We start from the raw sequence: 13406 nt of genomic DNA on the forward strand, positions 1-13406 counted from the left end.
CCTCCCGGGCGGGGGTAGAAGAAAAACACTCCACAGAGGATTGGAAAGAGCTGGGATGGAAATGGCAGAGCTGTTCACAGCTGTGTGCAGCAGTGCAGCAACACACCAAGTACACAGTCATCTCCATCTCTGGCCCAGTTCTCCATCTCTGGCCCAGTTCTCCATCTCTGGCCCAGTTTTCCATCCTAGGCCCAGTTCTACATCTCTGTCCCAGTTCTCCATCCTTGGCCCAATTCTCCATCCTTGTCCCAGTTCTCCATCCTAAGCCCAGTTCTCCATCCTAGGCCCAGTTCTCCATCTTTCTCCCAGTTCTCCATCTCTGTCCCAGTTCTCCATCCTAGGCCCAGTTCTCCATCTCTGTCCCAGTTCTCCATCTTAGGCCCAGTTCTCCATCTCTGTCCCACTTCTCCATCTCTCTCCCAGTTCTCCAGCCTAGGCCCAGTTCTCCATCTCTGGCCCACTTCTCCATCCTGGGCCCACTTCTCCAGCCTGGCCAGCATCATCCAAAAAACCTCCCCCCAGAGCCATCCCTCAGTGCCCTACCCCTGCCCTGTACCTCCCTACCCAGGCCTGAATGACACAGGGGAAAAAACATAGCCAGAAGCCTGCCCTGAAGTACCCAAAGGAGAGAGAGAATCCATGCTGGGAGCAGCAGAGAGGGAGGAGGGGCAAGGAGCTGGCTGCAGCTGTTCAGACAGGGGAGGGAGATGCAGAGGGGAATGAAGAACCAAGGTTGCATTTCTCCAGTGTCCCACTTCTGGGCTTCTCTACCCCTAGAGGACTACTCCCTGGTTAAGACATCCCAGCTCTTAAACCCACCACAGCACTGCTGCCCCAGGAGGGGCTGAATCCACTGGCTGCAGGGGCAGCAGTGAGAGGGAGGCTCTGCAAGCCTGGCCCCTGCTGCTCTGTTCCTCTCTGCATCCTGCTGGTGATGATGGCAAAGGTCAGCAGAGCCACCACGAACTTGGAGAGCAGGAATCCAGCAAGGATGTAGAAGGCAGTGAAGTCAGCTGCTGGAGGGAGGCTGTGGGGAAGCAGAAATACAGCCAGGTGAGGAGGCTGACATCTAACAGAGGCACAGCAGGAACCAGGCTGGGAAAGACCTTCCAAGCCATCGACTCTAACCTATCCCCTAACAGCTTCTGATTCACTGAGCCCTGGCACTGAGTGCCTCAGGCAGCCTCCTCTGAAACACCTCCAGCCACAGCCACTCCACCACCTCCCTGGGCAGCCCATTCCAGTGCCAATCACTCTCTCTGCCAACAGCTTCCTCCTAACATCCAGCCTAGACCTGCCCTGGCACAGCTTCAGACTCTGTCCCCTTCTCCTGTCCCTGGCTGCCTGGCAGCAGAGCCCAACCCCACCTGGCTACAGCCTCCCTGCAGGCAGCTGCAGGCAGCAATGAGCTCTGCCCTGAGCCTCCTCTGCTGCAGGCTGCACCCCCCCAGCTCCCTCAGCCTCTCCTCACAGGGCTGTGCTCCAGGCCCCTCCCCAGCCTTGCTGCCCTTCTCCAAACACCTTCCAGCACCTCAGCATCTCTCTGCAATGGAGGAGCCCAGAACTGGACACAGCACTGCAGGGGTGGCCTGAGCAGTGCTGAGCACAGGGGCACAAGAACCTCCCTTGTCCTGCTGCCCACACTGCTGCTGAGCCAGCCCAGGATGCCATTGGCTCTGCTGCCCACCTGGGCACTGCTGCCTCCTCTGCAGCTCCTCTCTGCCAGCACCCCCAGCTCCCTCTCTGCCTGGCTGCTCTCAGCCACTCTGGACCCAGCCTGTAGCCCTGCTTGGGGTTGTTGTGGCCAAAGTGCAGAACCCTGCACTTGGCTTTGTTGATACTCCTGGCTCTGGACTGTGCCCATCTGTGCAGCCTGCCCAGGTCCCTCTGCAGAGCCCTCCTGCCCTCCAGCAGACCCACACTTGCCTCCAACTTGGTGTCATCTGCAGACTCACTGCTGCTGGGTTCAATCCCCTCGTCCAGGTCACCAATGAAGATACTAAACAGGACTGGGCCCAGCACTGATCCCTGAGGCACACCACTAGTGGCTGCCTGCCAGCTGGCCCTGGCACCATTCACACCACTCCCTGTGCCCAGGCATCCAACCAGCTCTGAACCCAGCACAGAGTGCCCTGAAGGGGCAGGAGCTGCCTGTGCAGAGCAGAGCCTGCTCCTCTCACACAGCTCAGTGATGGTCAGCAGGAAGTGTTTTGCTTGGCACCCAAGTGCTGTGCTTTCTGGAGTAGGAGAAAGCTGCTGGATAGAACCCCCAGCAGCTCTGGGGGGTCATAAACTGGCAAGAGAAGGGCAATGAAGCTGGCAAGGGGCCTGGAGCAGAGCCCTGTGAGGAGAGGCTGAGGGAGCTGGGGGGGTGCAGCCTGCAGCAGAGGAGGCTCAGGGCAGAGCTGATTGCTGCCTGCAGCTGCCTGCAGTGAGGCTGTGGCCAGGTGGGGTTGGGCTCTGCTGCCAGGCAGCCAGCAGTAGAACAAGAGGACACAGCCTGAAGCTGTGCCAGGGCAGGTCGAGGCTGGATGTTGTTAGGAAGTTGTTGTCAGAGAGAGTGATTGGCACTGGAATGGGCTGCCCAGGGAGGTGGTGGAGTGGCTGTGGCTGGAGGTGTTGCAGCCAAGCCTGACTGGGGCACTGAGTGCCATGGTCTGGTTGGTTGGGCAGGGCTGGGTGCTAGGTTGGGCTGGAGGAGCTTGGAGCTCTCTGCCAACCTGGTTTGATTCTATGATTCTCTGATAGGCCTCTGGGGGTGCCCACACAGCTTCAAATCCACCTCAGTCCTGGGAAGAGAAGAGATTCCAGCAGGAGCAGCTTTAATACACACACAGATTGCTGCAGGTTGGAAGGGACCCTCAAAGGTCATCTTGTCCAACCCCACTGCAGTCAGCAGGGACATCAACTAGATCAGGAGTTCCCATCTGGAATGTTTCCAGGAGTGGGGCCTCAACCATATCCCTGGGCAACTTCTTCCAGTGTTTATTGCTCACCTGGAGATGCTCTGCACAGCTTGAGGCTCCTCTGGCATTTGGGTCTCCAGGACATCTGGTGACAGAAAGAGAGCAGCTCAGCCTGCAGATGCTTCTGGGGGTCACTAGCAGCAGTGCCCCAGGCAGGCAGAGATAACCAAGGTGAGCCTGGGCACTGAGCTGTGCTGGAGGACTGCTCTGGGGGGTGCTGTGTTAGAAAAGAAGGCTTGGAGGAGACCTTGGAGTGGCCTTGCAGGATCTGAAGGGAGCTCCAGGAGGGCTGGGGAGGGACTATTGAGAAGGGCTGGGAATGAGAGGAGGAGGAGGAGGAATGGGTTTGAAGTGGTAGAGGGGAGATGGAAAGTGGATGTGAGGAAGAAGTTGTTTGCAGTGAGGGTGGTGAGAGACTGGCACAGGTTGGGGGTGATGAGAGACTGGCACAGGTTGGGGGTGGTGAGAGACTGGCACAGGTTGAGGGTGGTGAGAGACTGGCACAGGTTGCCCAAGAGGACACAGCCTGAAGCTGTGCCAGGGCAGGTTGAGGCTGGATGTTAGGAGGAAGCTCTTGCCAGCAAGAGAGATTGGCACTGGAATGGGCTGCCTGGGGAGGTGGTGCAGTGCCCATGCCTGGAGGTGTTTCAGAGGAGGCTGCATGAGGCACTCAGTGCCAGGGGTTAGTTGATTGGAAGGTGTTAGGGGATAGGTTGGACTCAGAGATCCTTCCCAACCTGCTTTCATTCTGTGCTCCCCCAGCACTGCTGTCTGCAGCACAGCACCTACCTGGAAGCACAGCACCCACATAGCACCACAGCACCTACCTGGCAGCACAGCACAGCACCCACATAGCACCACAGCACCTACCTGCATCACAGCACCCACATAGCAGCACAGCACCTACCTGGCAGCACAGCACCTACCTGGCAGCACAGCACCCACATAGCAGCACAGCACCTACCTGGCAGCACAGCACCTACCTGGCAGCACAGCACCCACATAGCAGCACAGCACCTACCTGGCAGCACAGCACCTACCTGGCAGCACAGCACCCACATAGCAGCACAGCACCTACCTGGCAGCACAGCACCTACCTGGCAGCACAGCACCCACCTGGCAGCAGAGCACCTACCTGGCAGCACAGCACCCACCTGGAAGCACAGCACCTGCCTGGCAGCACAGCACCCACATAGCAGCACAGCACCCACCTGGCAGCACAGCACCTACCTGGCAGCACAGAACCCACTTGGCAGCACAGGACCCACCTGGCAGCACAGCACCCACCTGGCAGCACAGCACAGCACCAGCCTGGCAGCACAGAACCCACCTGGCAGCACAGCACAGCACCCACATAGCAGCACAGCACCTACCTGGCAGCACAGCACCCATCTGGCAGCACAGCACCCACCTGGCAGCACAGCACCCACCTGCAGCACAGGACCCACCTGGCATCACAGCACCCACCTGGCAGCACAGCACAGCACCCACATGGCAGCACAGCACCTACCTGGCAGCACGGCATCCACATGGCAGCACAGCACAGCATCCACATGGCAGCTCAGCACATCACCTGGCAGCACAGCACCCACCTGGCAGCACAGCACCCACATAGCAGCACAGCACTTACCTGGCAGCACAGCACCCACATAGCAGCACAGCACCTACCTGGCAGCACGGCATCCACATGGCAGCACAGCACAGCATCCACATGGCAGCTCAGCACATCACCTGGCAGCACAGCACCCACCTGGCAGCACAGAACCCACATAGCAGCACAGCACTTACCTGGCAGCACAGCACCCACATAGCAGCACAGCACCCACCTGGCAGCACAGCACAGCACCCACCTGGCAGCACAGCACAGCACCTGCCTGGCAGCACAGCACAGCACCCACCTGGCAGCACAGCATAGCACCCACCTGGCAGCACAGCACAGCACCCACCTGGCAACACAGCACCTACCTGGCAGCACAGCACCCACATAGCAGCACAGCACAGCACCCACCTGGCAACACTTCCACTCGCACCTTGCCCAGGCTCTGGGCTTCCCCCAGGTGGTGAGTTTGGCACTGGTAGATGCCAGCGTCCTGCTTCCTGAGCTGCCGCATGGTGACGGTCAGGAGCCCGGCGTGGACGTCGTCGCTGATGGAGGTGGTACCGTTCCAGCTCGGCAGGAAGGGCAGCCACAAGCGCCTGGCACTCACCACGTGCTGGCACTGGCTCTGCCCCACCTGCCGGCACCAACTCTTCTTCCTCCAGAGCTGCTGCCAGGGATTGTAGCTGCAGTTGACAGAAACGGTGCCCCCCTCCATGCCATACACCACAGTGATGTTCTCTGCTGCACAGCCTGCTAGGGGAGGAGGAGGAGGAGGAATTGGGGAGCTGCCCAGGTGAGCAGCAGAGCCAATGGCATCCTGGGCTGGCTCAGCAGCAGTGTGGGCAGCAGCACAAGGGAGGTTCTTGTGCCCCTGTGCTCAGCACTGCTCAGGCCACCCCTGCAGTGCTGTGTCCAGTTCTGGGCTCCTCCATTGCAGAGAGATGCTGAGGTGCTGGAAGGTGTTTGGAGAAGGGCAGCAAGGCTGGGGAGGGGCCTGGAGCACAGCCCTGTGAGGAGAGGCTGAGGGAGCTGGGGGGGTGCAGCCTGCAGCAGAGGAGGCTCAGGGCAGAGCTGATTGCTGCCTGCAGCTGCCTGCAGGGAGGCTGTAGCCAGGTGGGGTTGGGCTCTGCTGCCAGGCAGCCAGGGCCAGGAGAAGGGGACAGAGGCTCAAGCTGTGCCAGGGCAGGTCTAGGCTGGATGTTGTTAGGAAGTTGTTGTCAGAGAGAGTGATTGGCACTGGAATGGGCTGCCCAGGGAGGTGGTGAAGTGGCTGTGGCTGGAGGTGTTGCAGCCAAGCCTGGCTGGGGCACTTAGTGCCATGGTGTGGTTGGTTGGGCAGGGCTGGGTGCTAGGTTGGGCTGGCTGAGCTTGGAGCTCTCTTCCACCCTGCTGGATTCCATGAAATGCCCATGAAGTTTATCCTCATTTTAAGCCCTGGGCAGTGCAAGGATCACAAAGCAGCATCCAGACAGCTGCTCAGGAAGTTACTTCTTCACTCTGCTTCTAATTTCTAACCCTGGGGGCTTAGTAAGAGTTTGTTTTTTTTCAGCCTATCTTTTAGCACCCTGCTATTTTGAACCTGCCAGCTGGGCTCTGGCTGCTGGGCTTTTGTTTTGCCTTAGTTCCTCATTTCTTATTTCCATTCCTCTTTGTGGCAGGCAGAGGCAGAAGTGCTAAGCTGAGCTATGAATAGCTGCAGAGAGAAGTGCACTGTGCTGTTTGGGGAACTCTGTGCTTCTAGGGAAGGAGCCTTCTGTGGGTCAATGAGCAAAGATAAACCAGGAGTATATTTAACACCAGGCTCTTGGTGCTGGCTGAGCCTTGGAGCAACATCTCCTGCAATAGCTTTGGCCATTCCAAGCCACTTGGCAGCTGCAGTCTGTAAAGGGCTCCAAGGTCTGGCTAGGAAGGTGACATCAAAATGGATCTGCCCTCTCCAAGCATCCAACTACACTTCCAAGGCTTTGTCCTGATGCTTTGTTCCACTTGTTCCTTCCAGGCAGGGCTTCCCTCACTGCATGTACACAGAATCACAGAACCAAGCAGGTTGGAAGAGAGCTCCAAGCTCCTCCAGCCCAACCTAGCACCCAGCCCTGCCCAACCAACCACACCATGGCACTCAGTGCCCCAGCCAGGCTTGGCTACAACACCTCCAGCCACAGCCACTCCACCACCTCCCTGGGCAGCCCATTCCAGTGCCAATCACTCTCTCTGACAACAACTTCCTCCTAACATCCAGCCTAGACTTGCCCTGGCACAGCTTGAGGCTGTGTCCCCTTCTTCTGTCCCTGCTTGCTTGGCAGCAGAGCCCAACCCCATCCCTTCAGGTAGTCCCTCAAAGCATTTCAACTCCCTCTCCACTTTCTCTTGTGGACCAAATGATCTCCAAGGTCTTTCCAACCTGGTTGATTCTGTGACCCCTCCTCACTTCCAGGTCACAGCACCACAGAATGCCAGGGGCTGAGCCCAGGGGACCTCTCTGCCCTGACTGTGGTGAACACATTGCTCCTGCCTTGCTTCTCCTCTGCCATCTCAGGAGCTGTCCTGTGCAGTGCTGGAGAAACTGGACTCTGACTGACTGTGAGAGGAGATGGCAGCAAGGAGCCTGCCCTGCTGCACCTCCCTGTCCTCCCCAGGGCTCTGTGAGGTGGGAAATGAAGAAGTGGTGGGCAGGGAATCACAGCACCACAGAATGTCAGGGGCTGGGAGGGAGCTCCACAGCTCAGCCAGCCCAAGCCCTGCCAGAGCAGCAGCACCCAGAGCAGCTCACACAGAACACAGCCAGGAGGGGGTTGGATATCTCCAGAGAGGAGACTCCACAGCCCCCCTGGGCAGCCTGTGCCAGGCTCTGCCACCCTCACAGGGCAAAATTCCTCCTCATGTTCCCATGGAACCTCCTCTGCCTCAGCTTCCACCACTGCCCCTTGCCCTGGCACTGGCATCCCCCAGCACAGCCTGGCCCCAGCCTCTGCCACTCACCTTTGCATCTTTACCAGCACTGCTGAGGTCACCTCTCAGCTCCTCTGCTCCAAGCTCCCAGCCCCAGCTCCCTCAGGCTCTGCTCCTAACAGAGCTGTTCCCTTCCCTGCAGCATCTCTGTGGCTCTGTGCTGGGCTCTCTCCAGCAGTTCTGTGTCCCTCTTGACCTGGGAGGCCCAGAGCTAGCCCAGATGTGTCCTCAGCAGGGCAGAGCAGAGGGGCAGGAGAACCTCTCTCCACCTAGCAGCCACACTAACCCCTTTGCTTCCTGGCATGGCCTCAAGGTTTTGGTTCTTTGTAGAATCAGAGAATCATTTGGGTTGGCAAAGCCCTTTAAGCTCATCCAGTCCAACCATTCTCTGTCTCCACCAAGGCTGGAGCTAAACCATGGCCCTCAGCACCACAGCTCTGTAGCTTTCAAGCACCTCCAGGCAGGAGGATTCAGCCACCTCCCTGGGCAGCCTGTGCCAGGCTTTGAGAACCCTTTCAGCCAAGAGGTTTCTCCTAACATCCAACCTAACCCTGCCCTGGTGCAACTTGAGGCCATTTCTTCTCAGCCTCTCTTTTAGCTAGAAACAGCTCTGCAAAACCAAACCAACAAACATCTCTTGATCAGCCTCTTGGCATCTCCAGGTTTGCTGATGCCTCTGTGGAAGCCTTTGTGGCATTGCCCTCAAGTAATCCTGCTGACAGCTCTGTTGCTCTCTGTGTTCCTCCTCCCTTCTTGTGTCCTACTGGAAGAAGAAAACAACCCAAACCCCCCCAAGTGCAGTGCAGCATTTCCAGAGTCAATCAGATTCTTGGGCACAGCTTTCTCTGCTCCCAGGACCTGCATCTGTTGCCTTCCTGTGCACTGCTGCAAGAGTTTGGGACCTCCAAAGCGTGGCTGGAGAGAGAAGGCTGCTGGCTGGGAGGCCCCAGCTGGGTTTCAGGTGGATGTTGCTTTCCAAGCTGCAAACATGTCCAAGCTTTCAGACCTGTCCCACCCACTGAGTCTTGTTTTCTTCCTCTTGAACACTGCCTGCAGCAATTCACATTTGGAGCCCTACAAATGCCAGCAGAAAGGATTTGGCAGTTTCACATCTCCCTCTGAAAAGGCACTCAGGGCTCCCATCAGAGCTTCAGAGAAGCACAGAAGTGTCAGGGCTGGAAGGGACCCCAAGGATGTGCCAGCTCCAACCCCCCTGCCATGGGCAGGGAAACCTCACACGAGGTCAGGTTGCTCAGAGTCACATCCAGCCTGGCCTGAAGACCTCCAGGGATGCTGAACAGGTTGCCCAGGGAGGTGATGGAAGCCTCATCCCTGGAGGTGTTTAAGGCCAGGCTGGCTGAGGCTGTGGGCAGCCTGCTCTGGTGTGAAGTGTCCCTGGGCATGGCAGGGGGATTGGCACTGGATGCTCCTTGTGGTTCCTTCCAACCCTGACTGATTCTATGAGGTTTCCACCACCTCCCTGGGCAACTTCTGCCAGGCTCTCACCACCCTCATGCTCAACAACTTCTTCCTAACATCCAGGCTGACTCTCCCCATTTCCAGTTTTGTTCCATCCCCCCCAGTCCTGTCACTCCCTGACAGCCTCAATAGTCCCTCCCCAGATTTCCTGTAGCCCACTTCAGATCCTGCAAGGCCACAATTAAGGTCTCCCTGGAGCCTTCTCCTCTCCAGCCTGCACAGCCCCAACTCCCTCAGCCTGTCCCCACAGCAGAGCAGCTCCAACGCTCTGAGCATCCTCCTGGCCCTGCTCTGGACTGACTCCAGAAGATCCCTTGAGTAAAGCTGAGCACTTGGACCACCACTGGCCCTTGGATAAATTAAGAGCAGAGTCTGGGGGAGGACTCTGCCACCCAAAGAGCAAACTCTGAGACAAAGGAGTCTGCTACCCAAAGGAAGGACTCTGCCACCCAAAGGAAGGACTCTGCCACCCAAAGGAAAGACTCTGCCACCCAAAGAGCAGACTCTGAGACAAAGGAGTCTGCCACCCAAAGGAAGGACTCTGCCACCCAAAGAGCAGACTCTGAGACAAAGGTCTCTGCCACCCAAAGGAAGGACTCTGCCACCCAAAGGAAAGACTCTGCCACCCAAAGAGCAGACTCTGAGACAAAGGAGTTTGCCACCCAAAGGAAAGACTCTGCCACCCAAAGAGCAGACTCTGAGACAAAGGAGTCTGCCACCCAAAGGAAGGACTCTGCCACCCAAAGAGCAGACTTTGAGACAAAGGAGTCTGCCACCCAAAGGAAGGACTCTGCCACCCAAAGGAAAGACTCTGCCACCCAAAGAGCAGACTCTGAGACAAAGGAGTCTGCTACCCAAAGGAAGGACTCTGCCACCCAAAGGAAGGACTCTGCCACCCAAAGGAAAGACTCTGCCACCCAAAGAGCAGACTCTGAGACAAAGGACTCTGCCACCCAAGGGAAGGACTCTGCCACCCAAAGGAAGGACTCTGCCACCCAAAGAGCAGACTCTGAGACAAAGGACTCTGCCACCCAAAGGAAGGACTCTGCCACCCAAAGGAAGGACTCTGCCACCCAAAGGAAAGACTCTGCCACCCAAAGAGCAGACTCTGAGACAAAGGACTCTGCCACCCCTGCAGTGCCCCCGTGGAGGGAGGGCAGAGTGCAGAAGCCACTGCAGGCTGCAGGCTCCCTCTGCTTGCATTGCAGGCAGGCAGCAAGAGCCTGGATCCACAGTGAGGGTTTGTGTTGGCCTTCCAAAGAGCTGCATCAACAACGAGGATGCCTTTGGATGCATCTGGAAAAGGCCCAATGGATGTCAGGACCTCTGCTGGCCTTTCCCAGAGCTTTAGCAGGAGGAGGTTTTGCACTAATCCTTCCTCCCTGTTAATCAACCCCCCAAGGCTGTGGCTGCTTCCTTACCTGAGGAGACCACCAAGAAGATGAGGTGCATGAATTTCTCCATGGCTGAGCAGCAAAGGGGATGAGAGGAGTCTGGAGAAAAGGGAAAAGGGCTCTTGCCCAAGAGCAGCTTTGCTTTCTGCCCCCTCCTTGCTGGCAGGAAGGGATGAGGACAGGAACTTGGCATCATTTTTGTCCTGCATGTTGAGCAATCCACCCAGGGACTGGCATTTATCTCATGGGCTGAAAACTTCAGCATCAGCAGTGCTTACTCACAGCCCCAGTTTAGTCTGGGCAGCCTGAAAGGGCATCATGGGATGGCCTCAGACCATGGCACTGCCCTCAGCTTAGCAGCAGTGCAGACCACCAGAACAGGCTCTGCCTGGGGCACTCTCTGGAAAGGCAGGATCATAGAATCATGGAATCAGGCAGGGCTGAAAGGGACCACAAGGAGCAGCCAGTTCCAACCCCCCTGCCATGCCCAGGGACACCCTACCCTAGAGCAGGCTGCACACAGCCTCAGCCAGCCTGGCCTCAAACACCTCCAGCCATGGGGCCTCAACCACCTCCCTGGGCAACCCATTCCAGCCTCTCACCACTCTCCTGCTCAACAACTTCCTCCTCACCTCCAGCCTCACTCTCCCCACCTCCACCTTTGCTCCATTCCCCCCACTCCTGACACTCCCTCACAGCCTCAAAAGTCCCTCCCCAGCTTTTTTGGAGCCCACTTCAGATCCTGGCAGGCCACAAGAAGGTCCCCTGGGAGCCTCCTCTGCTCCAGCCTGCACAGCCCCAACTCTTTCAGGCTGTGCTCACAGCAGAGCTGCTGCAGCCTCTGAGCATCCTCCTGGCCCTGCTCTGGACACTCTCCAGCATCTCCACAGCCCTCTTGTCCCAGGGGCTCCAGAGCTGGATGCAGGACTCCAGGTGGGGTCTCAGCAGAGCAGAGCAGAGGGGGAGAATCCCCTCCCTGGCCCTGCTGGCCACACTGCTGCTGCTGCAGCCCAGGCTCTGCTTGGCTCTCTGGGCTGCAAGTGCACACTGCTGGCTGCTGCTGAGCTTCTCCTCCAGCAGCACCCCCAAGTCCCTCTCCTCAGGGCTGCTCTCCAGCCTGGCACTGCCCAGCCTGCATTGGTGCTTGCCATTGCCCTGACCCAGCTGCAGGACCTTGCCCTTGGTCTTGTTGAACCTCCTGAGCTTGGCTTGTGCCCACCTCTGCAGCCTGCCCAGCTCCCTCTGGCTGGATCCTGCCCTCCAGCCTGGCTGCTGCACCACACAGCTTGATGTAGGCAGCAAACCTGCTGAGGCTGCACTCAGTGCCTCTGTCCATGGCACCCACAGAGATGTTGAACAAGACTGGTCCCAGGACTCATCCCTGAGGGACTCTGCTTGTCCCTGGCCTGCACTTGGCCATGGAGCCATTGGCAGCCACTCTTTGGGTGTGGCCATCAAGCCAGCTCTGTATCCATCCAGTGGCTCATCCATCAAAGCCATGTGGCACCAGCTTGGATACCAGGATGTGGTGTGGGACAGTGCCAAAGGCCTTGCTCAGCTCCAGGTCAATGCCATCAGTTGTTCAACCCTCTTTGAGGATGGAGGATGGCTTCAGCAGAGCTCTGCAGGTAGCCCAGTCAGCAGCACCAGGGTGAAAGAAGGGTAAGGACATAATCCAGAGGAGAAGGCTCCAGGGAGACCTCAGAGCAGTCTTCAGTACTTCTTGCAGAGGACACCAAGTTGGAGGCAAGTGTGGGTCTGCTGGAGGGCAGGAGGGCTCTGCAGAGGGACCTGGGCAGGCTGCACAGATGGGCACAGTCCAGAGCCAGGAGTATCAACAAAGCCAAGTGCAGGGTTCTGCACTTTGGCCACAACAACCCCAGGCAGGGCTACAGGCTGGAGCCAGAGTGGCTGAGAGCAGCCAGGCAGAGAGGGACAGGGGTGGGGGGGATTGCTTGGCAGCAGCTGCAGAGGAGGCAGCAGTGCCCAGGTGGGCAGCAGAGCCAATGGCATCCTGGGCTGGCTCAGGAGCAGTGTGGGCAGCAGGACAAGGGAGGTTCTTGTGCCCCTGTGCTCAGCACTGCTCAGGCCACCCCTGCAGTGCTGTGTCCAGTTCTGGGCTCCTCCATTGCAGAGAGCTGCTGAGGTGCTGGAAGGTGTTTGGAGAAGGGCAGCAAGGCTGGGGAGGGGCCTGGAGCACAGCCCTGTGAGGAGAGGCTGAGGGAGCTGGGGGGGTGCAGCCTGCAGCAGAGGAGGCTCAGGGCAGAGCTCATTGCTGCCTGCAGCTGCCTGCAGGGAGGCTGTAGCCAGGTGGGGTTGGGCTCTGCTGCCAGGCAGCCAGGGCCAGGAGAAGGGGACAGAGGCTGAAGCTGTGCCAGGGCAGGTCTAGTCTGGATGTTGTTAGGAAGTTCTTGCCAGCAAGAGTGATTGGCACTGGCCCAGGGAGGTGGTGGAGTGGCTGTGCCTGGAGCTGTTTCAGAGGAGGCTGCCTGAGGCACTCAGTGCCAGGGCTCAGTGAATTAGAAGCTGTTAGGTGCTAGGATCTTGAAGGTCTTTCCCAACCTGCTTAACTCTGTGTTTCTGTGATTCTCCTACAGGAGAGCCTGGGAGGGAGCTTTTACCGAGGCCTGGAGGGACAGGACAAGGGGAGAGGGCTTCAAGCTGCAGCCACAGCCAGAGCAGCTGCCTGGATGTGACTGACTGGTGAAGAGGGAATGGTTCAGGTCTCTTCCCTTTGGCCCCTGGCTGCAGAGCTTGCTGCAGCCCTGCAGAGCTTCTGGTCTTCTGCAGAACCTGAGCTGAGTCCCTGCAAGCTCATTTTGCTCTGCTTGCCCCAGGACTACTAAATAAAGGCAGCAAATGTCTCACCTGGAGCCCTGCCAGCAGAGAGGGAAGTCCAGAGAGCACTTTGCAAGGTCCTGCTTTGCTCTGCCCCAACACTGCAGGTGCACTTCTGCTTTCCTGTGACTTCAGCAGAAGCTGGAACAGTTTCCCATGGCATGACCAACACCAGCCTAC

At 58.2% G+C, this 13406-nt stretch overlaps 1 protein-coding gene across 2 annotated transcripts; it reads right to left on the reverse strand.

The window, feature by feature from the left end:
- Positions 1-40: 40 nt before the first annotated feature.
- On the reverse strand, positions 41-10519 carry LOC135191380 (triggering receptor expressed on myeloid cells 2-like). Of its 2 annotated transcripts, none has more exons than XM_064173625.1 (4): positions 10416-10519; positions 4975-5316; positions 2997-3051; positions 41-1027 (listed from the first exon to the last, which is right to left on the reverse strand). In XM_064173625.1, the coding sequence occupies exons 1-4, from the start codon at positions 10456-10458 to the stop codon at positions 793-795; spliced, it is 675 nt and encodes a 224-aa protein (XP_064029695.1). In that variant the 5' UTR covers positions 10459-10519; the 3' UTR covers positions 41-792. The 2 variants fall into 2 exon arrangements, with proteins under 2 accessions (XP_064029695.1, XP_064029694.1); XM_064173624.1 differs by having other exon boundaries at positions 4975-5319.
- Positions 10520-13406: the final 2887 nt, after the last annotated feature.

This window comes from Pogoniulus pusillus, chromosome 39, assembly GCF_015220805.1.
Source record: "Pogoniulus pusillus isolate bPogPus1 chromosome 39, bPogPus1.pri, whole genome shotgun sequence".
In the NCBI taxonomy this organism is placed as follows: domain Eukaryota; kingdom Metazoa; phylum Chordata; class Aves; order Piciformes; family Lybiidae; genus Pogoniulus; species Pogoniulus pusillus.

Excerpts from the sequence above, each read along its gene's own strand:
- LOC135191380 (XM_064173624.1), bottom strand. The coding sequence starts at position 10,458 with ATGGAGAAATTCATGCACCTCATCTTCTTGGTGGTCTCCTCAG. Across the intron at positions 5,320-10,415 it reads CTTCTTGGTGGTCTCCTCAG|CAGGCTGTGCAGCAGAGAAC; the intron begins GTAAGGAAGCAG and ends CTCCTCCCCTAG. Across the intron at positions 1,028-2,996 it reads GCTGTGCAGAGCATCTCCAG|CCTCCCTCCAGCAGCTGACT; the intron begins GTGAGCAATAAA and ends GCTTCCCCACAG.